Source organism: Triturus cristatus, chromosome 2_1 (genome assembly GCF_964204655.1).
Source record: "Triturus cristatus chromosome 2_1, aTriCri1.1, whole genome shotgun sequence".
NCBI classification, from domain to species: domain Eukaryota; kingdom Metazoa; phylum Chordata; class Amphibia; order Caudata; family Salamandridae; genus Triturus; species Triturus cristatus.
In genome coordinates this window covers 715,580,167-715,603,241 of record NC_140581.1, presented here as the reverse complement: position 1 = coordinate 715,603,241, position 23,075 = coordinate 715,580,167, and the positions used below count along the sequence as shown (strand labels likewise).

Below are 23,075 nucleotides of genomic sequence, written 5' to 3'. Positions count from 1 at the left end.
CCCAGGGTAATCTTATCATGCCTCTGGGAAGATTTAAAACTTTCCAATTCAAATTGGCCATTCTCCAGAGGAGCTGAAAGCAGCTGCCCACTTCAGTATGGCATATTAGCACTTCCTATTTGTCCACCTAAACACGGAGCACAATGGTGGTTACTCATTGAGGTGCAACGCTTTGAGCACTCGAATCGTAGTGTTCTCGCGCCTGCTTCTCCAGTAGTTGGGTAGTCTCTGCTTAGTTTATATCCCACTGTTTGCCCTCAATTCTGCTTATTCCATCCAGCGATCTGCTTCTCCTTGATCCTTGTCTGTAGGGATTTTCTTTTGCCCCAAGGCTTTTTCCTCCTATTCTTGGGGACTTTTCTGGAGGATACCTTTCTGCCTGGGCGCTAACCTTTGTTGGCAGCAATGTGGCTGATGGTAGGAGTTGCCATTATATCTTGCAGACAATGACAGTGAAGACCTGGAGGTTCAGGTCCAGAAATATACAGAGGCCTGTGGCTCTGCGTCAATTTCCTGAAGGTGACAGCTTGCGACATCTGACTTGTGGTCCTAGCATTGGCAAGACGGACCAAGCACAAATAATCAAGGATGACCAGGCCCGGGCATTGATGTAGACAGTACAACAACAAACTCAAGAGTTACAATACCTTGATGATAAGAATCTGGCTCTGCGTCAAGCACTAATCTCCAGAGTCTAAGCTAAGACAATTCTTGGGCTCCTATACTGTCTTCTTTGATTTTCGGTCTGCCCACTTCACTCCGGTCTGTGCCAAAGTTGGGCATTTAATCAGCACTTTTTCAGGACCAGCAGTATCATGGGTGACCCCCTTAGTAGACACAGAAGACTACTGTCTGACTAACTACGCCTCCTTCGTATCCACATTTAAAAAAAAATGTTTGAAAAGTCTGATTTAAAATGGATGGCTGAAAAAGCCTTGTGTGAAATCCAACAAGGCGGACAAGACATTATGTTACCAGTTTTCGCCCCCTGAAACTGCTTGGGTGGAGTGAACCCTAATGACCCTCTTTCCTAGAGGACTAAAAGAAGAAATCAAGGATGAATTGGCCCACTCTCCATGTCGCACCACCTTATCTGGATTAATCGATGATTTGACCTAAATGACTGTACATCGCCTGCGTGAACACCGGTTAGAGAAACAAGCATTGGCATAGCCAATAGTTCTCGCTTTTGGGACCTTATAAGTATTTAGATATGCAGCACATTATCCTTAGTGCAACAACACCAACTGTTGCATGGCTAAACACTTATAAGGTCCCAAAGGTAAAACCTATTGGCTACGCCAATGCTTGTTTATTTTATACAGAGTTTTTATAGCACAAACTTGGCCAGAATCGGGTATCAGAGCGCTTTACATAGCACCAGTTGCATTACATGAGGACACATTCATTTATGTTAGGTCCTGGGAGATTAAGTGATTTGCCCAGAATCACAGGATGTTCAGCATCATTGCCGAGTTTCGAACTCAGTTCCCCAGATTCTTGGTCGACCACCCTAGCCGTTAGGCCAACTCCGCTGCCCGCTAGTGATTTATCTTGCAGTGTGTGCCTTTACATGTAAATATACCAGCAGATTCCCAGCACACCGGGCCTCTTGTATGTCTGTTAAAAAAAATGTTGATGAACGAAATAAGCTTTGGCGAATGGTTGACAGCCTGTTGGCTTTGCCAATGCTGGTTTTCAGAAGCCTCTTAAAAAAATGAAAAACATAAAGCACTCTTGTTTTGATGTTGCTAATGCGATGAATTCCTTCCTCCTGAAGGACATCCAGAAACGCTGGGTACTTCTACCAAGTGACACTTTCTTTAAAAGAGATAACATATTTTCTGGATAAAAAAGTTAGAGTTAGAATGTTTTCTTTTAATAAAAAAAAAGTGGCCCTGTATTTCACAAGCTGCAACCAACCACACACTGTATATTCTCCGCAGACATGATTGCGAACTGCCTTGCACACTGACTGAGTTTAAATGACGTGCATTGTTTGGATGAATCTGCGGGCTTGGTCCATCTCTCACAACAAAACCGCTTTATCTGTAGTCCTTGGAAACTCCAGCCTTTGCTTGGCTTTCTAAATGTGGAACTCCTCCGCCTGATACTGCCCGCCCTACATATTGTGCATTATGCCGGGCTGTCTGAGAAGGGTTCTGTGTCAGCTATCCTTGGAGCCTGCCCCTGCGAGTAATATATCTGCCTGATGCTATATGTGAATTTCCTACACGTATCCTCTGGGGGAGGGTTAGTACTGCAGCTGGAAGTCCTGAAAGCGGAAAGGAACTGTGGGGCAGCCTTGGCTGTTATGTGGAGAGAGTTCCTGAATATCACCTATATGCCAGACCCCTGGAATTATGTCACAGGGGGAGGACCCAGTTGCGTGACAGTGTTGACTAATTTATGCCTCAAGAAAAGACAGAGTAGTTCAGCATTTTTTGCGATAGTATTACTTCGTTATTTTTTCATATTTACATATGTTAACACTGACTGGGCAAACATTTCGCCTCATTATTACCAGCTCAGCATGCAAAATACACTAATTTCCAACAGAAAGTTGACCAGCCAATCTATGCTAAGGGCCTTCCCCTTTCCTGCAACACGTGCAACCACTTCTTTCGAAACACTTGTATGTGAGGTTTTTTTAAAAATCTGCAAATAATGCAACAGCTTATGCGGCAAATGTGGCAAATCCATAATTATGCGTAAAATGCACGGCCGCAGAATTTCGTAATTGGAGTCGCTCTGCCTACACGTTATTTATTAAGCACTAGTCGTGAACTGTACATCTGGCTCTCTGCAAGGTGGAACGTTGTGCACATATGTTAGTATCAGTATAGGTATAGGAACAGCTCCAGAATCTGCCATGAAATACAGATAGACTCGCGTGGAAGATGTACAAATACAATAATTAGGACCGACTTTGCGCAGGCTTTACCGTATTGCTGAATTTTGTAGAGCTAGATATTCAGAAGTACAACCCTAGACGGACGGATTCCCCTAATTCAAACATATTACAGGAGAATAAATACCGAAAAAATTGCGTGAATGATCTCTTCTGCCCCACAGCCTGCAACAATACGACGTGACTTTCATGTCCGCAGGAAATAGGAGTATATGTTATGTGTATGTGCACCCGTTGACATATTAATCACGTTAGCCTTCGTCCATCACGAACATGGCCTGAAACGACTATCGCTAAACCCATTAGTGCGTCGTCATAGTTTACAGTTTTAAAGGAAAGCTGGCTGATGTTAAAGTTATAAAAACAGAAGCACAGAAAACGTCCCGAGATATTTATGTGATAAAATGTGGATTCTAAAAACAGTTAAATATATAAGGTCGTAGCTAAAACTATGCAAATCCAGGCTTGCAGGTTACCAGCAAATTTCCCGTGAGGATTTCTTGTAATCTGAACATGTTGACTAAATCGCCCACTTTCATCGTTTTCTATTTATACTGTGTGCATTACTCACTGAAAGCGATTCGCTGACACACTGTCATTATATTGCAACAAGGTCAGTACGTGATATTTAATGAAAATACTTCAGCTACATGGTTTTACATTACCTTCCATATACGATACAAGCCACAATCTAAAACGAACAACCACCCACCCAAGAAAAACATCCGCGGAGCCTCGTTCTCCATACAAGCAGGAAGCTATGGAATTATTTCTCAGTAAAGACAAAGAAGCAGAAATTCACCCGGAATTCAGGAAGACAGTCGTAACGGTGCTCATTTCACTAGTGTCCCACAACCGCACTCAGTACCACTAAGAGAAATATATAACAGAATTTAAGATAACACTCACTCAAAACTGCAACATATCACCCGGAAGTATGGTGGACACTACCACAGCTGTCTCTCTCCTTTGTTACACTCCACGCGTCCATGTAGAACAAGAATTGAGAAGCAAGTGACCAGTTAGGACAGCTGTTGTATCCTCTTAAGGAAAAGGGATAGAAATTAAAGCAAAATATAAGTAGAGAAAATTGAAAACTAAAAGGACTGGCTAACCAGACCTCAAACTGAAGCATTTATTTTAAGTGCTGTCTTAGGAGAGAGAAAGAGTAATCTCCAAAAGTAATCAAACTACACTGAACACGCCAAGTAATGTCTTAAATACTAAGATATACCATGGACTTCAGGCAAAATGGCACAGTCTCCGCCTAGCTATGGCTGCCTTATAACCATTCAAACACACCAGTCACTCATTCCGACTGCAACATGAGCTTTTGCATTCCTCACAATGGTTAAATACCAACTTGAATTCCTTATGTTAAAGTCAATTCACTCGAGCAATTGAGTCGCACACATGCTCAAATGATCGGCCTGGGAGGACAATGGACCTGGAAATGATTCACACACACACGGTTCTAACACCTGGTTGGATTGTGCTGCCTCGTGTGCTTACACCAATAAAAAGAAACAAAGGGACAATCTGATGACATTTAACAAACACTGCATTCTAGACTTCTGACCCAGTTAGCATGATTGCATAAAACGTTGCTTGTTGCAAGGAGTACACATTCCAACTGAGAAACAAGCGCGGCCCCGGGAGCCTCGCATACACGAAGGGGCCGCGAGACGCGCTCTGTGGTGGGGGAGGGGGAGGAGCATTGAGGCGCAAAAGTGAAAGTAGGCTGGCAGGCGAGTGGTGTGCGATGTGCGCGCACCATGACGAGAGAGGAAAGCCATATGGCGCCTCTGCTCGTCATTGTGCGCGTAACCGCACGCCCGTCGCCAGTGGGCTGAAGCGCTTCACAAAAGCGGATTGCATGGCGGCACGATGTGCGTGATTGTGCGCGTGCTCGCCATGCAATCGCTTTTGGGAGCACTTTTAAATGCCCCTTACAATAGTCTCGCTTTGCGATCGCTTACGCGATAGCAAGGCGAGACCTAAAAAAGGACTCAATTCAGCCCGACTAGTGAGATCCCTTGGCCACCATCTGTTAAAACCGAAGTCCTTCTTGCTGATTCCATGACTTCCACCTGTGAGGAACCCATGCAGATTGAAACTAGCCGGGGGTCTCTGAGTCAGAGAGAGCCCATTGTTGGAAGAATGGTCTCTGCATGTGTTGCGGGCTGTCTGAGCATCTGGTTCGTATTTGGCGCCTTCGCCCACAAAGGTCTTTTGGAAAAGCCAGACCCCGTCCCTTGTGAGAGGGAGGACAGGGGTTCATCAAGTCCCTTTCATTGCTACATCAGAATACTCTTGTTACTCCCTCTTCTTCTTGCCAGTCCAGGTTGGAGTGCCCAACAAAACTATAGTTTTGGACTTCGCCTCACCGGATAGTGCGGGTAGCGGCCTCTTCTTGTAAGAATCATGGGCGAAAGAAAATAATCTATCAAGTGTCCTGAACGAGTCACCGGAGCAAGTGCAAACCATGGATGAAGCTCCTTTGGGCTCCAGACCAGTCAAATAATTGACCATTTCTTTACAGTTGGGTTTTGAAACTCATCAGGAAATTTTTTCTTTTGACCTTATTTCTTCACCAAATCATACCATTATACTAGGAATTCCCTGGTTAATTCGCCACAACCCATACATCAGTTGGGAGACCAGAACCATCTTGTAATCCTCACAATTTTTTCATCTTCACTGCTATTTCTCTGGTGAATATTGGGCTCCTAAAATGCAAATATCCAGCAATTTTCTAGATACCGGAACCGTATATGCTATCAACATTGTACCATAGCAATATTCTTATTTTTTTTAACTGTTTGAAAAGCCCAAAGAACTGTGCCTACCTCCCCACATAGAGTATGACTGTGCCCTTTCATTTAAGCCAGGAGCAACTGTTCCCTTTGAAATTATATACTCACTTTCTGCATCCGAAAAGGAGGTACTCAGACAGTATCTGGAAGAGAATCTCCCTAACAGACTCATCACTCTGTCCAAGTCCCGAGCTAGGGCTTCGATGTTTTTTCATCCCTGAAAAAATCAAATGAATTAGGACCATGCATAGATTACAGGGAACTGAACAAAGTAACCATCAAAGACCGTTATCCATTGCCCTTGATCTCAAGGACATTCTGGATCAATCAGGGGAGCCACCATATTCACCAAACTGGATCTTCAGGGTACTTAGCATCTCTGGTGCATAAAGGAGGGCAATGATTGGAAGGCTGTCATTAGAACTCCCTGAGGTCACTATGAGTACTGCGTCATGGCCTTTGGGCTGAGCAAGGTGCTGGCAATTTTCCATCTATTCTGTTTGCTGACATCTTGAATCAATCCATTGTGATTTATCTAGATGATGTATCCTTGTCTTTTCCAAGAATCCAGCGGAATATCATTCCCATGTTGGCCAAGTATTGGGAAGATCACAGCAAAATCTTCTAAAGTGTAAGTTAGAAAAGGGAGTTCGCCCAAATCGAAGTTGACTACTTGGGTTTCTGGCTGACTAGCCAAGGGGTATCTATGGATCCTGAAAAGGTTACTGTATTGGAGAGGCCAGCCCCTACTGCTGTTAAAGAAACTCAACGCTTCCTTCGCTTTGCCAACTTTTACCATCTATTCATACCTGATTTGCGCTTCTTACCAGCAATATAACCCAAGTGCTTAAAAAATAAATGCATAGTCATGGTTTTTGCTGGGGCATACTAGCTGATGAACCTTTCACTAAACTAAAATTGGCTTTCACTCAACCACCCATCTTGCGACATCCAAATCCTACTTTAAAGTTTATAATGGAGACTGATGCCTCGGATAGGGCTATTGATGCCATCCTGCTGCAACTTCAGAAAGATGACAGGTCAGGTTACCCTATCTTTTATTTATCCCACATATTGTCAGACACTGAAAGAAATGTGGCCTTACTCCCTTCCAAGGGTCCCAGCGTAATTATGGTAGACGTTGATTTCTTTTGTAAAGTGGCCCATTTTACAACACTGAAAAACGGTCTCATCTGCTCAGGAAGTGAGGCAAATCTTCGTGAGAGAGATTTTTCAGTTACATAGGTTTACCCCATGTTGTTATCTCAGACCAAGGGCCACCTGATTCACATGATATGGCTATGCCTGGTGATTGCTGAATACTGGTCAGAAGTGCTCACAAGAGTTAACTCAGCGACGGGCCTCCCTGTGTCAAGTACAACAGGTAGCTGTCTGTTAGGTCTGACCCGGCGTTCCAAAACTCAGAAAGTACAGCTGCGCTTTGTTGATCTGGCCCTCCTGATGGCCAAACGCTCCATCACCATGCGGAGGAAGTCAGCCAAACCCCCACCGCTCCACGCATGGCACGGGGAGGTAGTGAGGTGGGGTGGTCGCAGAAAGCGCAGCAATTAGACATGAAGAAGCCCACGGTCTGCATAAAAATGTAATTTGCATGGACTGGGATGTTATTCTGGAAGTTTTCAAGTCATTTGCACCGGCACCAGTCCCTGTTGTGCTCGATCAGTAGGAACTCCTTTTAAACCCATTCCCCCCAGCGGATACAATGTAGCCCAGTGCGTAGCCTGGTGATTTAACTCTATTAAGTGTCCATACTCAGAACGCAATCCGTTAAGAGACAGAGGGAGCAACAGAGGGAGCGTGTAGTCAAGATGGCGTGACAGGGTAGGGCCAGATGAGTTGGGAGGGGGGGGGTTTAGTTTATTTGCTTCATTTCAATTATTCTTTTCCTCAGTTCTTCCTGTGTTTCTACATTACCATTAAAATAGTCTGATGATTAAAAGTAAAATGTTGTTTAACAGAACTGATCAACATGATTGCATACTGTTGTACATAATGCACTATGACAATACTTGGAACCTAATGTGGCCTCCATGGACCTGATTGCCTTTAGAAGCCTGAGGCCTCTATACCAAATGTCTGTTTTTCTAATAGATGCAAACTGTTAAAAATGAAATCTAATAAAATGTGTTTTAAAACAAAATCTCAGACCGAGGGCCTCAGTATGTTTCTTGCTTGTGGAAGTCCTTATGTACAAAACTACAGATCGATGTGGCCTTGTCTTCTAGTTTCCATCCCCATTTGAGTGGTCGGACTGAATGACTTAATCAAGGGCTCTGACAATATCTTTATTGTTTATGTAACGCAACTCAGAGTGATTGGTCCTCGTCTTTGGAATTAGCTAAATTTTCCTTACAATAATGACATTCACAGTGCTACACACACTTGACCATTTTTTGGTCTACATGGTCTTCATCCATTTTCATTCCCATCTATTTTGCCACGTTCCTCCATGGGTCCGGCACCTGCTAGTTTCTCTGCCAATTACACACCATCAGGCACAAGTTTCTTTTCAATCTTCGAGAGTGCAGAGATAAGATTAACCATTTTGCTGATTCCCACGGGTTCCTGTCCATACTTACAAAATAGGAGCTTAAGGGTGGTTGTCCTCCAGGTTTCTTCCCTGTTGTTTTTTCCAAATATATATTTTGCCCAAATTTTATGGCCCCTTTAAAATGGTTCATGTGATCAACCCTATGGCTTTTCGATTGCAGGTACCACTACACTGAAAGATTCATCCTGTTTTTCAATCTTTTCAGTTGAAGCCATTTCCATTAGATCTTTATGCCGGAATTTTTCTCGGCCTCCTCGAGTGTTAGTGAATGACGTCCCTGAGTATGAAGTGCAGGAGATATGTGATTCTAGATACGTCCGGGATAGGCTGCAATTTTTGATTCAGTGTAAAGGTTATCCCCCTAGTGAACAGTCTTGGGAGGCTGTTCCATCTTTTCATGCTCCAGCTCTTTTTCGTCATTTCTTTCAGCTATATCCTGACAAACTCGGGCCTTCGGGTAGGGGGAATGCTGTTGTGCTGCTGTGGTGTGGCAGTGGTACTCCCCACCCCACCTGTTACCTTCAGCGGAAAAAGCCCGCCAGGGGCAGGGCGCGTAGCATGACCTGTTTCCTGGAGGCAATAGGGAGTGTGAGTGTACCGGTGGACCACCATCTCCCTCCATAAGACAACTTACGGCAGCTGGCCTGCCGGTGCTGCCATCCAGTTCAACATTCCCTTTCCTGGGCCATGTTTGGGAACTAGTTTTCCTCCTCAGTGCTTCCTGTTCCCAGAGTGCATGCATCTGGGAAGATGAAAAACTTCTCAATTAAAGGTGGCCACTCTCAATCAGTCAATCAATCACGCGGTGCATGTATACAGCGACTAATCACTTGTGAGGGTATCCAGGCACTCTGCTGCGGGTTTCAGTCAAAGTGCCAGTTCTTGAGTCCCTTCCTGAAGTCTGTCAACAAGGGTTGCTGTTCGGAGGAGATGGGGAAGGGTGTTCCAGGACTTAGCTGAGAGAAGGACCGTCCTCTGGCGTGGCAGTGGCAGATGCGTGGTGTTTGTGCGAGAGCGAGCGGAGCTGAGGTTTCTGGGTGGTCGATGGAAGTTCAGGCAGTGGTTTATGTGTTCAGGTCCTTGGTAAGTGAGGGCTTTGTAGGCGTGGGTCAGAAGCTTGAATTTTGGCATCTTTTCTGGATGGGGAGCCAGTGGTGGTCTCTCAGCAGCTGTGTGATGTAGGTCTTTTTGAACAGGTTGAGGATCAGTCTAGCTCTTGCGTTCTGGATTGTCTGGAGTCTTCTCATAAGTTTGAGGACGAGCTGGCTATTGTCGGTGTAGATGAGGTTGATGTCGTGGGGTCTGACAATGTCTGCTAACGGCTTCATGTAGATGTTGAAGAGACGTGGACTGAGGGATGAACCTTGAGGGACGCTGCAGATGGTGTGCTTGGGCTGTGAGGTGAAGTGAGGGAGCCGGATTCTCTGGGTGCTCCCTGTGGGGAAAGATGCAATCCTTCTGAGAGCATCGTCCTTGATTCTGATCTGGTGCAGTCAATTGATGTGTGTGGTGGGAGACAGTGTCGAAGGCTGCGGAGAGATCGAGAAGCTTAAGGGTGACTGACTCTCCCCTGTCAAGTATGGTGAGGATGACGTCTGTTGCGGCGATCAGGGCCGTCTCGGTGCTGTGGTTGGCTCTGAATCCTGATTGGGAGAGGTTGATGGCTTTCTCCAGGACTTTGGCGGGAAATGGGAGCAGTGAGATGGGGTGGTAGTCCTGGAAATCGCCGGGGTTTGCAGAGGATTTCTTGAGGTGGGGTCTGACCGCTGCGTGTTTCCAGACGTCTGGAATGATGGCTGTGGTGATGGAGGCATTGAGGATGGTGGTGAGTTGATTGCTGATCTTGTCGCTTCCTAAGTTGAAGGGTTGATGAGGCACGGGTCGTGGGTTCTCCCGAGTGGTTCGAGTTTATTAAGGTGGTAGTGTTCAGTGTGCTGAGGTTTTCCCATGTGGTGAGCGTGAAGTTGGTGGCTGTGGGAGTGGGGAGCCAGAGGAGGTTGGTGGGTTGGGGATCGAAGTGGTGGCTATCTTGTTGTGGAAGTGGTCGGCCACAGCATCGCAGAGTTCTTGTGAGGAGGGGATCGAGCTTTCGGTGACTGATGTGCAGGTAAACTCTCTGATGATGCTGAAGAGTTCCTTGGTCTGGTTGGCGCTGGCATTGATGCAGTGTGTCAGGGCCTCCTTTTTCGCTACTTCGAGTTGATTGTGGTAGCTGTTGATGGCAGACTTGAAAGTGGTTCGATCCATGGTATTTCTGCTGGTGCGCCATTTTCTTTCTAGTTTTTTGCATCTGTGTTTTACTGTGCTGAATTCAGGGGTGTACCAGCTGGCTCTTCCGGTGGGTCTGTGTGTCCTGGTTTGTCTGGTGGGGGCAACTCAGTCGGCTGCATTGGTGATCAGGTGTTGAAGTTCTCTACTGCCTGGTTTAGGTTGGTAGAGACGTCTCGTTGGGTGATGCTGAGGGCATCAGTCCATTGGTGCTAAGTGACCTATGTCCAGTTGCGGAAGGGTGTGCTGTTGCAGTTGGGGGTGGTGCGGTAAGGTTGAAGGGAGCTGCCCAATTTAATATGGAGTATTTAGCACAAACAGTTTTTTCTCCTAAATAAGGAACACAATACTGGTTACTCATTACTTCGCAATGCTTCGAGCACTCCAGTCGTAATGTTCTCACTCTTGCTTCTCCAGTGGTTGCATAGTCTCTGCTTAGTTTCTATCCTACCATTTGCCCTCAGTTCCACTTATTATTTCCATGGATCTCCTTCTCTTGTGTTTTGGCCTCTCAACATGCGGTGCCAAATCTTGGTAGGAGGTTTTTGCCCTTAGGCTTTTTCCTCCTATTCTTGGCGCCTTTTCTTGAGGGCAGTTTTCTGCCCAGGCGCTAATTTTCTGTGTCAACTGCAACATGCCTACTGGAAGGGGTTCACCATTATCTCTGGTAGACAAGGACTGTGAAGACCTGGAGGTTCGGGTCCGGAAATATAAATAGACCTGTGGCTCAGCGTCAATTTCCTGAAGGTGACAGTAACAGGTAGATGGGTAAATGTAAGTTGAAAACTCTCCTTCTGTTTAAAGGATGCACTCCAAAGGAATTAATTCCATTTTAAACACATATTTGTAATACATTTGCTTAGAGTATTCATGAATTTGATAGTATTGACAAATCTCCACAGTTTTCAAAAATATTTCTTTTATCAGGCACATTTTTTTTCATAATCCACTACTGAAAAAATAACATTAGCTTTTATTGTGTTTTAATAAGCAAGTAAAACAAATAGGTCTCTACAGTTCATCTGCGAGACAGTATTGTGTTTCCTCTGCCTTAAAGACCTCCTGTTGTTTTCTTGTCCGTCTGTTTGCTTTAACCCCTCTGGTGCTCATGATGGAATTTCCTTTTGTTTTTCCTCTGAAGTTGGGGAATAGCTGCCCCATCCTCCTGAGGCATTTTTTTTGTTTCAATGATGACCGCACGCATGTCGCGCTGACGTCATTTCATTGAAACTGAAGCTGAAGTGAGTCTATCAGCTTGTTTCAGTTTCAGTGCTTCGAAGCTTGTGGGGCTGTCTCAGCCCCCTGAGTACCGAAACATATGGGAGGGGTATCGTTGGAAAGGGGAGAATCCCCCCTTTCCAATGATATCCCCTCCCTACTGGATCCCTGCTTGGGAATCGCTCCAAGAGGGTGATCCCCAAGCAGGGATCCACCCACTAGGCACCAGGGAGGGGGGAGCGGCCCCTTAAGCAAGGGTCTTTGCTCACCCCATATTTAAAAGTGCATAGTCAGGCTTTCTGTGCCCCCCGGGGGACAGAAAGCCCGCTAGTAAGCCAGGAATTTCTTTTTTCAAATTTCTGGGGTGGGGGCTGCCCAGAATGGGCATGCCAATGCTCCCCCCCCCAAAAAAAAAAAAATCCACAGTCTTTCTGGGTCATATCGAGGCAATGACCCCTGATATGCCCCACCCAGGCGACAGAAAGCCCACTAGGCAGTGACCTTTTATTTGCAATGTGCGTAGCTGTGGATTTTGGGCACTAGCGCAGCCAGCACCTAGAAACCTAGCAAACCTGTACATTTTTGAAAGCTAGACACCCAGGGGAATCCAGAATGGGGTGACTTGTGTGGCTCTCCCAGGTTATGTTACCCAGAATCCCTTGCAAACCTCAAACTTTTTAAAACCAAAGCACAGTATCCTCACATTTCTGTGATGGAATGTTCTGAAATCTGCAAGGTGCGACAAACTTCCACCCACCCAGCATTCCCCCAAGTCTCCTGAAACAAATGGTACCTTGGGTTCTTGGTGATCCCACTAGTTGTATATATATATCCTGGCAACCAGAAGGGCCCAACGGATGCAACAGTATATTGCTTTCAAAAATCTGCTATACATAGAAAAAGTTACTGGTGAAAGAAAACGTTGGCACAAATGGCTGTTTTTTTCAATCCAATTTCAATATTTTTTAATTTCAATTGTTAGTTTCTATAGAAAAACTTTGAAGGATCTACACAATGACCCCTTGCTGAATTCAGAAATGTGTATATTTTTCAGAAATGTATAGTCTTCCGGACCAATTTTTGCTTTCACACCCATTTCTACCACTAACTGGAGGCAGGTTGAAGCACAAAGAATAGTAAAATGGAAAAACTGTGTAGAACATTTTGGTTTTCTGACACAAGTCCGTCTGTTCCTGAAATCTGGGAAGATGGTGATTTCAGCACCACAACCCCTATGTTCATACCTTTTGCAGGGAAATAAACAGACGTTTTCTTCTGCAGAACTTTTTTCCCATTTTTCAGAAAAAAATAAAAATTTGCTGTATTTTTGCCAATTTCATAGTCCCTCCAGGGGAATCCACAAACCCAGGGTACCTTTAAAATCCTCAAGGTGTTGGAAGAAAATTATGCAAATTTGGCATAGATACCTTGTGTGGACAAAAAGTTATAGGGGCCTAAGTGCAAACGACCCCAAATAGCCTTAAAAGAAGGCCTAGCACAGGGGGACGGGAGGCCTAGCAGCAAAGGGGGTTAAAAACACTCTTTTCATGAAAAGCTGGGATAATTATGAGCTTTATTAGGACCCTTCACACTCAGGTCTTTCTTTATACCAACAAGTGACTCAACTACATTTGTAACAAAGGTCTGGTGTAAAATGGGATGCGTTTTCCCTACAAAATAAACCACCCAAAGTTCATGTTAATGATTAATTAAAATCCCACTTTGTAAGAGTATATCAGATGTACCAACCCCTAAGGAACTGTTGGGAAATATTTGATGAAACAGTGATGCAAGATTTAGAAAGGATTTTGTTTAATCCCAAGCAAAACGGTATCAACATCAAAAAAACAAAATTACAGCTCTTAGAAGAACTAGAACATAATACATCTATTGTAAAATGTCTGTGGATTATAGGTGGCTCCATAGTGACTAGTCATAGCAGTACTCATATACTTTTTCTCTTGTAAATAAAAGTATGCTCTTGATAAAAATATGTGGAGAATACATTTATATTTGAAGTTAAATTCTGGTTATGTGCATCTATACAATAACAAGAGTTATGAACTTTCATTTACAGATCTTTCATGTAGCAGTTCAGGGGGTCTCAGCTTCAGATGACTTCAGCTGTGTGACGGGACCGCACAATTCATGACACACACCACATAACACAACAAACACACACTTATACTTTATGAAAGGGGCTTTTGGACCGCCCCTTTCAGCCATAAACTATTGCGGTTCTGCTGTCTTTAGGCATTGCCTTTCTGCATTTTGCAGATGTAAACTACTTAATAAAAGTAGTTACTATGCATTTCTGTTCATTCATTGTACAATGTTTATCTTTTTTTTGTATGAGAATTCCCCCATACTTGTCATTCTTAATCCCACCACACAAGTGATCAGGTGCTTGCCTGCTGTCCCCGTCCTGTTCCCCATTTTTAGGTCTCGCCTGAGCCAGCGCTTTAGCGCTGCTCTGGCGAGAGTTTTAGTAAGCGAGTTTTGGAAGTGCACACTAGTGGCTTTTCAGGCCTCCAGCTACAGTGCATGTGCGCCGGGCGCGCCCACCATTTGTCAGCCTGCTGATCACTTTCGCGGCCGCTTTGATGTTCTCAGTGAGCCGCACGGCCACTGAGAACATCAAAGCGGCCGCGAAAGCGCACACCATTTGCCAGCCTGCGTGCCTCTCTGCCCTTAGTGCACGCGACGGCCCTACCCCCCTCCCTTATCCCACTTCCTGCTTGTTATTGTCTTATTGTCTCCATCAGCAGTGAAAAGGACTCGCGCTCGGCAGCTTCGGCCTGTTTGGGTCAGCATTCTGCAAATGAATGACTGCCAGGCAATCGACCTTTACCCCCTAAAGTGCCCTGAGGCCAAACCGACGTTACCCTTAACTTACTCGCATGAGCTAAAATCAACAACGTCCTAGTGCCTCATTAAATGTAAGCGCTGTGGGACTCGTCCCAGTGTTACCATAGCATTCATTATTCAGTAGTTTAGCAAGGATACCATGAGCCTTAATGCAAGCAAGCAACAAGCATTGGCATAGCCAATAGGTCTCGCCTTTGGGACCTTATAAGTGGTTAGTTATCCAGCACAATAGCCTTCGTGCAACAACATCAACTGTTGCATGGCTAAACACTTATAAGGTCCCAAAGGCGAGACCTATTGGCTATGCCAATGCTTGTTTAAATATTGTATTTCCCTTTTTGTTTGACCCCGAAGCTACTGTTTACTGAGCTGCTCGCTTAACTTTGTGATTGACCGACACACTTTTTTTCTTTTTTGTTTACGTTCAGGCATAGGCATTGGCTATGCCAGAGTGTAAAAGCCAAGCTGGCCACTGGTGCATCGGGATAAATACATGATTATTAATTGGTTGTGACGCATCTTGCCAACCGAAACATTTTGGCTTTTACTGTTCCAACTTGGCTGTTAACCATGTCATAACAGTGCTAATACAAACTAATATTGTCAAAGCCAACAAGTCACCTTCTGAAGTCGAGCCTATTGTATTTGCCATTGTTTGTTTTTTCTGCATTTTTGTTTAGATACTTCCTTTTACTTAATTTATTTAAACCGATCGTCAAAATAAATTGTAGGTTTATTTAATTCCCTTTTGTAAGACCCCGGTTAGTCTGTTTTTTTAACATTATGATGAATGAAGTCTTGTTATATTTCAGTTTATGACGTACTAGAAATGCTTTGTTGCTAATGTTTGGTTTACCACCATGGAAGGCATTTATTTAGAAATTTTAATTTTCCATTCCCACATTATTGATTAAATGATTATTTGTAAATGTTGCAATTTTCTGTGTTGTGTGCACATGTTTACTGTTTTAAGGATTTTATAAATTAGATGTATTTTTGGGGGGCCTGAAACATTATTTTTTCATTTGTAATCGAAGGAAAGCAGAGTGTTGCGAACCGTGCCTCTCCTAGCTGCCTGCCTCCCTCAAGACAAGTGTAAGGTCTTCATTGGTCGACGTTTTAATGAAGACAGGTAAGTTGACAAGTTTAGTGTTAATTCTTAAAATGCTGTTGAACACTCTTTGTAGCAAACTAAATTAAAAAGTGCTTCATTCATTCAGAATTTAGATAGGGTTTGTAGGAGTGGTATCAGAGAAGGCTCTTTGACAGAGATTACAGACATGTTCAGAGGAATTTTAAAAAGCAGGGTTGGCGTTTTAACACGAGGGTTATAGTACCACAACTTCCTGTTTGCGTTTGCCCATGTATTTAGTGTTATTCTTCCCATCCCCCCAACTAATAAAGGGAAACCTTGAGGTAGATGAGAAATTTTGTCTAATAGTATATAAACCCCCAAAATTCAAAAAACTCTTCAAAGAGCTCCCTGGAATATGGTCGGGCCTGACTTTTAGCAGCCCGGGTGAACCCGATGATGAAGAGTGGGTGAGGGTTGTATACAAAAGGTTTTTCTTTTTCCCACCACTGAGTGTGGTGGAGCAGAGTTGTAACTTATTTTCCTTCCGTACCATACTGCCACCTTTAAGAGGAGGATACCACACAGATTATTGGATATCTAATAGGGAGTATGTATCCACTTACCTTCCATATACGAAAGGACGTCTCTACACTCCCGGCTCCAGGAGTCCCACTCTTGCTCCTAAGTGTTTAAGGATGACGTATAATGTCATCAACGATGAGCATAATTCCTTTGTTGTCTCTGTGGATAAAAGCCACTCTACCTTCTGTGTTTACTTCAAACCCCTAAACATGAGCCGAATTTTCAGAACAGAACGTTTTAAATTCTGATTGCATACACCAAAAATAGAAAAAAGACTACAACAAGCAGCTATTGGAAAAAATAGGAAGGTAACACAGGGGATACAATCAGTGTACACCCTCAACAACGATATCATCTCAAAAATATAGTGCTCTGTGTATGTAGAACACTGATATAATTTTTGTACACACAAAATTAAAGGTAGACATGCACACCTGCAATTATAAAAGTTGTGTAAAACACTACAATACATGTATTTGGAAATATACCATTGCGAGACGTGAACAATTAACAGGAGACACCTCACAGTAATACCAAGTTGGAGCCTTGAGGCAATTTTAGAGTACATCTGAGGCTTCTAATCCTTGGTGTTTCCTTCACAAAAAACATCAGAGACTGTGGGTGATGTTTGAAGGACTTTTGGGGATGTGAGTCTCTCCTATACTGCCAGCCCTTATCACTTGCCTTTAATGAGTCTAAAATCTTACTGGTGTGCCACCTCATCACTAATTTCCCTGACTTGCATATCCCCAATAGTCTACTATTAGGATGGAATCTAAAAAAAAATGTATTTGGCTTTATTCATCAGAGTATTTATTTTAGAGTGCCAGCACTTCAACTAAAAACAAAGTTACAAGCAGGGCCAGACTGGGAACAGCAACCAGCCCTGGCTGGTTGCTGCTCGACTGGCCCTGGGAGCAGGGAAGAGGGAGGATTGGGGGGGGGGGGGGTAGCCACGAAGCACCGCTCCCGCTTTTCTTACAGCGGCCCCCACAACCATAAAACCAGACCCCACCGCTCCTGCCCTCCGGGGAAATGCCCAGTACCCGCTACGGCCAGTCCAGCCCTGGCTACATGTAAAGACTTTTGTAGGAAGGCTGATATTCTTTACTACATAGTGTATTTTATAGCTGGTTCATTAGGCCACATTATCATGACTGTTAATGTCCCAAAATATTCAGTGTCCTGAGTGAGTAGAGCTGTCTTATAAGTACATTTTTGCACCTTAGTCTGTGAGATGATCAGAGTGTTATCGCCTCAAGTGTAAGGTTTCTATGTATGTGAACAACTTCATATAACGTTTGAAAACCAATAAAGAAAGTTTTTGTTAAAGTGTGATTTTTAAGGTATGCCAGGACATTCTAAAAAACAAATGTGTTTTGTTTAATTTTAATATGAAATGAATCATGTCACAAAGATATCTTAAGGCTCTATCAAAACTGGAACGTAAGACTTTTGGTGTAGATACATACTAATTCACTGCAGATTTTTTCACAAATGAAGCACCTTACCAGTGGGTCAATAAATAAGCTACTCCTAGATATATTCTCTGCTCCCAGTCTAACTCGAGTCTCAGGACTATAAGTGCTTGTTAGATTGGATGCAGACACACTTCCTTGACAGGTCTCATTGCAGGTATTCGATCACTACACCAGTTGAAACTGTATCATGAATGTGTCTGAGTCTTGAATGACATGAATGTGTCTGAGTCTTGAAGTTATTGACCCATTAGTAAGGGTAAAAACCTGCTGTTACAAAGCACTCATTGAGACTGGGTATTATTGAGAATACAGATTTGATCAGATATGATTTAGTCTAGGGATTATCTAAATTCCAGCTGTTGGGGAGTCATAGCGGATTTTAACAGGTGCTGACCTCATCATTTGGTCTTATCAGCAGAATGAGAGGCTGATCACCAGGACTATCGGAGACATACAGAGCTAGTTTAAATGTGATTGTCCTGTTAGTGCAATGGAGAATAAAGGATTTTGGTTGTGTGTAGAGAGGACTGAAAGCAAATGAAAGTTAATGTTTACAAAGGTAAAGAGCAGTAGTAAAAGTGGGCCTGCTTCACCTAAGACTCATACTCATGTTAGATTTAGATCTTAGGTTTTGGTACAGTAACACATCTTTCTTTAGGCGTTCACAGTATGCCGAATAATATTCCATGGAAGCATTAGCAAATGTTAGATTTGTAATCACATCCATGGTGCTCCGTACATGCATGCATGATCCATCAGACTCTACATTGGTGGAGAATCCTAGACATAAACATAGGCAGAAATATGCATAATATTTTGGGACTTTTGCTCATTGGACAATATTTTTCAACAGATAACTCTCAGTAGATACAGTGATAGTCACATTCCTTTCCCATCATGGAAAGTAACACATATTATTAAAACTTATGGGAAACTCTTCATTTATTTATTTTAAAATATCTCTCTTACGTCTTTCAGGAATTCACAGAGGGATTCCTGGTGGGTGTAAATGCTCTTACTACCAACGATTTCTCAGCCAAGAATATTGAGAAATCTGCTGTTGTAAATCCCACTCAACAGATGGACATATTGAGGAGTGCTTTGCCTTGGAAGTTTAAAAACATCAACAAACATGTACATTTGTGCAATTCTAAAACTCGGGCCAGATGTACAATCCTTACATTTTGCAACTAGCAAACTGCGATTTTTAGCAGCTTGCAGTTTGCGAGTCGCAAAATGAAATGTACTAATGTGTCTCAGACAGTGATTCCCAATGGGGTCGCCAATGACCTTCCTCATCAATATTCATGAGGCAGGTTGCAATTTGCAACCTATTTGAAATGGGTAATAACACAGGTGTGGTAGCCTGCTGGGGACAGCAGACCACCATGTATTTGCTTGCTTTTATATAAAGCAACTTTTTTGGGTGAAAATGCAGTCACTGTTCCTTAAAGGAAAACAGGATGTGTTTAAAAAGAACAAGCATTTGCAATGCAATAGGTCTCGCATTCGCAAGAGTTTAAGCTATTGGCATTGTAAATGACAATGCCTTTTATTTATCTGTTTTGAAAAATAACACATAAAAGGCATTGTTATTTAGAACGCCATTAGCTCATTATTTCTCAAATACGAGACCTATTGCATTGCAAATGCTTGATATGTTAAGGAGGCTGAGAGTGACCTTCCAACCCACCCTGTATGTGCTATATAATGTGTCAAACAATGAGGCACTTACTTTTAGATATGCTCCTCAGCACTCTTGCAACACTTTCAGTAGCATGAATTCCTTTCCTTTCTATTACACCACAAAATAATATAGACATGCGAAATCAGAATTTAGCACCCATTATTAATCAAGGTTTAGAATTACTATGAACTCGTGCATATGTTCTTCAAGCACCTGAATATCTTGACTACCTATAAAAAAATCCTCCCAATTGACTGAAATTACTAGGTCCTAATCTTTATTAAAACACAATTTTTGATCACTGAGGGTTAGCTCTCATTCGACAAACTTGCAACCTAGTTACACTTTGCAGATTTAAAGCAGAAAAGCCAACGCCCCCCTCTCCGCGTTTGTAACATTAATCATTTTAAAAAAACAAGGAAAGGGACAGCAGGTTAGTTCTATTTAAGTACAGTGCTGAAAAGCAAGCGGAGCCCATATTTTAGGCAAAAACAGCAAGATGGATGTGTTTGTAAGCTCTGCACTCTTACGGGGCCAAAGCTGGGCCAGCCAAAATAAGTTATCAAGGTTGGCACAGTTCGGCCCTCTTAATATGTGCTTGAAGCCACTTAAACATGCTGTGCGCACATCAAATGTTTCCTTTACATGATCCATTACATCATGGCACAATGTTTGTTCACGATGATGAGCATTAATTAATGTTGTCAGCACCGCGCGCTGCTATTGGCAGAGCTTCTGAACTTAATATGAAGATGGTCTGAACTGGAAAGTCTTTTCAGCTGTGGCTAAATAAACTCGCGTCCGGCGTGGTGTCCAAGCGAAGACACTCCCCCTGCAGAGGCTGCACCCGGAAATTACGTCACCTCGCCGAAGTCGACCAGCCACAGCTGGAGCCTCGCCCTTACAGTCCATAAACACCGCATTTCTACTAAGACATCAGATACATTTTATAACAAAAAGGATCATCAAGGCGGTTAGCAGGCGGGAGCAGTCAGGGGGTATCTGTGCCATGTGTAGCAACAACAGTACTACATCAAATGTATATGGCAGGCAGTGGCACAGAGGAAAAACCAGTCTGTCGTTTGCAGAATTTTGCACTTATCCTAGCTAGATCCGTTCACACAAACATAATTCGCAAAGTTTCATAATGACCGCAGTATACACTTTTGAAAATTCCATAATGGCCAGTTAGCACATTTCTCAGTTTTCACAAAGCGTCTTCCAGTGCTTTTTGCTATTTAGCAGAATGCATGAGTTTCATAGGCTGTGTCTAGCTGGGTCTGTGCTCGCTAGCGGATGTCATGAACAACACCCTAGGTGTTATGCCAATTGGTGGTAATGAAGGTAAACAGGAAGTTACACCTTGAATGTTGTATGTAATCAGCCTGTCTTATTGGTACCCTCTTGGCAATATCATTGCATATTATCAGTCTTCTTTACAGAGAAACCCAAAAAGAAGATGCATTTTCTTTTTGTCTCGGTCCTACCGGATCTTGTTGACTCCATCAGAGAGTTCAGCGGGACGCTTGTGGCTCCCCTTGAGAGACCACAATCCACCACTTCCATAATCCTTGAACATGTGGCTTTCTGCTTCAACATACCACTTGAGAATAAGCGTTATAGCAGCCATAGCAATAAAAAGTTAACCCCGCGAGTGTTGGCCGCGCGTGCGCCACAGTAAACGATCTGTTTTCAATTAACGCGCCCGTGTCTGGGCACGATAATTGAAAACAGATGTGGCCCGTGCGGGTAACCGCAAGCAATAGGCCGCGGGTGGAGCAAAGGTGGGACATGCACCCGCCTTTGCCCAATTGCGTGCTGTCTCTCTTAGAAAGACGCACGCAAAACCCAATAGTCTGGGAGACAAACAAAAGCACACGCACGAGCGTGTGGTGAGCTTTCAGAAGCCCATTACTAAAAGTCTTGCAAGCAGCGCATGCGCGCTGCTCTAGGCTCGACCTAAAAATGAAACGTTTCTGTTTTATTTTTTAAGAGTGGGCAGTGGTCCGAGCGACCACTGCCTTCTCTTAAAAAACATTTTCGCTTCCAGTTACAATGGGGAAGGAATCCCATGAGGACGCCTTCCGGTTTGCATGGGGCTGACCACCTACTTGAAGTAGGCGGTAAACTGCGATTGTTTTGAGACCGCATTCCGGTCGCAAAACAATTGTACATGCCCTTGCAACTCGCTATCAGGAAGGGACGCTCTAGGCACGCCCCTTCCTAATAGTGACTTGCAAACCCTATTTTGCGAGTCGGTAATAGGTTACTGACTCGCAGAATAGGGTTAGTACATGCCAGAAGCTGTTTTAACAATTGAAAACGGCCCGATACTCCATTTGCAGCCACTAAAAACGTCCGTACGTCTGGCCCGCTGAGCCAGCCCTATGATCCGAGATCTTCTTCAGTCGATGGCTGGTGTATTTCCTCTTCGGAATCCACACAATGTAGAGTTACGCACAGCTCTAATAGATGCTTCTGGAATTTGAACATGAAGTTCCTAGTAGTATGCTGGAAACCTCCTCCTAGAACAGCTTTCCAGGCATGCTACCGAGAATGTTTGTGAAATTCAAAAAAGGGAGAAAGTATGTTAATTCAGAAAATTAAATCTCTGCTTGCACATTTTTATTTGTGTAGCAAGCCTGTGGACATCCACATGTATTAGGGCAAATTTATTTCACAGCTCATATTTGTGTATTAAGCATTATGTAACGTGATATCGTGTGTCTCAAAGTGATATCACATATTTCGCCTCATATTAAAAAACATGGATATCCACATGTACAAGGACAAAAATATTTAACATCACAAATTAGTGCGACATATGGTATTGCACATTATGTAACTTGGTACTGTATGTGTGAAAACGTTGGCTGTAAGAAAGAATATATGCTGGTGGTGTACATTAATTAAATGGGTACAGGGGGCTGAGAGGGGTTTCACTTTGAGCAAATGTTAAGGATGTACCTTAGTTTGTGAATGTCATGACCTTTGAGGTTCGGTGTTGTAGCACCTGCTCAAGCTTAACTTCCCTTTAACTTTTTCTTCAGAGAAATTGAACTTTGCTAATGGTTTTTTAATGTTCCTAATTTGAATGTGCTTTACAATACTGAAACCCAAGTAATTTCAATGATAGTGACCCAACTCTCAAAGTAATGTATGCACTTAAATTCGCAAAGGGCTTGTTTTAGGGGTAAGTTTACATTTTGCTTCCACAAAATGTGAATTCATATTCAAAAAGCGGTATACTCACGTTGAATGGAATACTTTGTGGGTAATCACAAACTTTTGGCAAGTAACATTCCCATCCTAGATACTATCGGAGATTTACTCCTGCAAAAGTGAGAGTAAATCCACGTTTGTGGAGGGAATAAGGAGGGAGCACCCCCAAAATCAGAGAAGCAGTAGGGGAAGAGGTTTTTCCCGGTGGCGAAGTAAAGTCTCAAACTTTTAAATACTTCAGTACAATGAAGTATTTGCACATGCATTAGTATATACTCGCTGCACTTATGCATGAAAAAATAGCTTCCAGTGGGAGGAACTTTGAATTCACAAAACAATTTCAGGATTACTCGTGCCAAACTGCAATTGTGACAG

General features: G+C 43.3%; 1 protein-coding gene across 1 annotated transcript in view; it reads left to right on the top strand.

Moving 5' to 3' along the window:
* DTWD2 (DTW motif tRNA-uridine aminocarboxypropyltransferase 2) overlaps window positions 1-23,075 on the top strand; it is a 576,220-nt gene that overhangs the window by 240,683 nt on the left and 312,462 nt on the right. Inside the window, exon 4 of the mRNA XM_085632651.1 lies at window positions 15,691-15,785. Within this exon, the coding sequence (XP_085488777.1) occupies window positions 15,691-15,785 (95 nt within the window). The remainder of the gene's footprint in view (window positions 1-15,690; window positions 15,786-23,075) is intronic.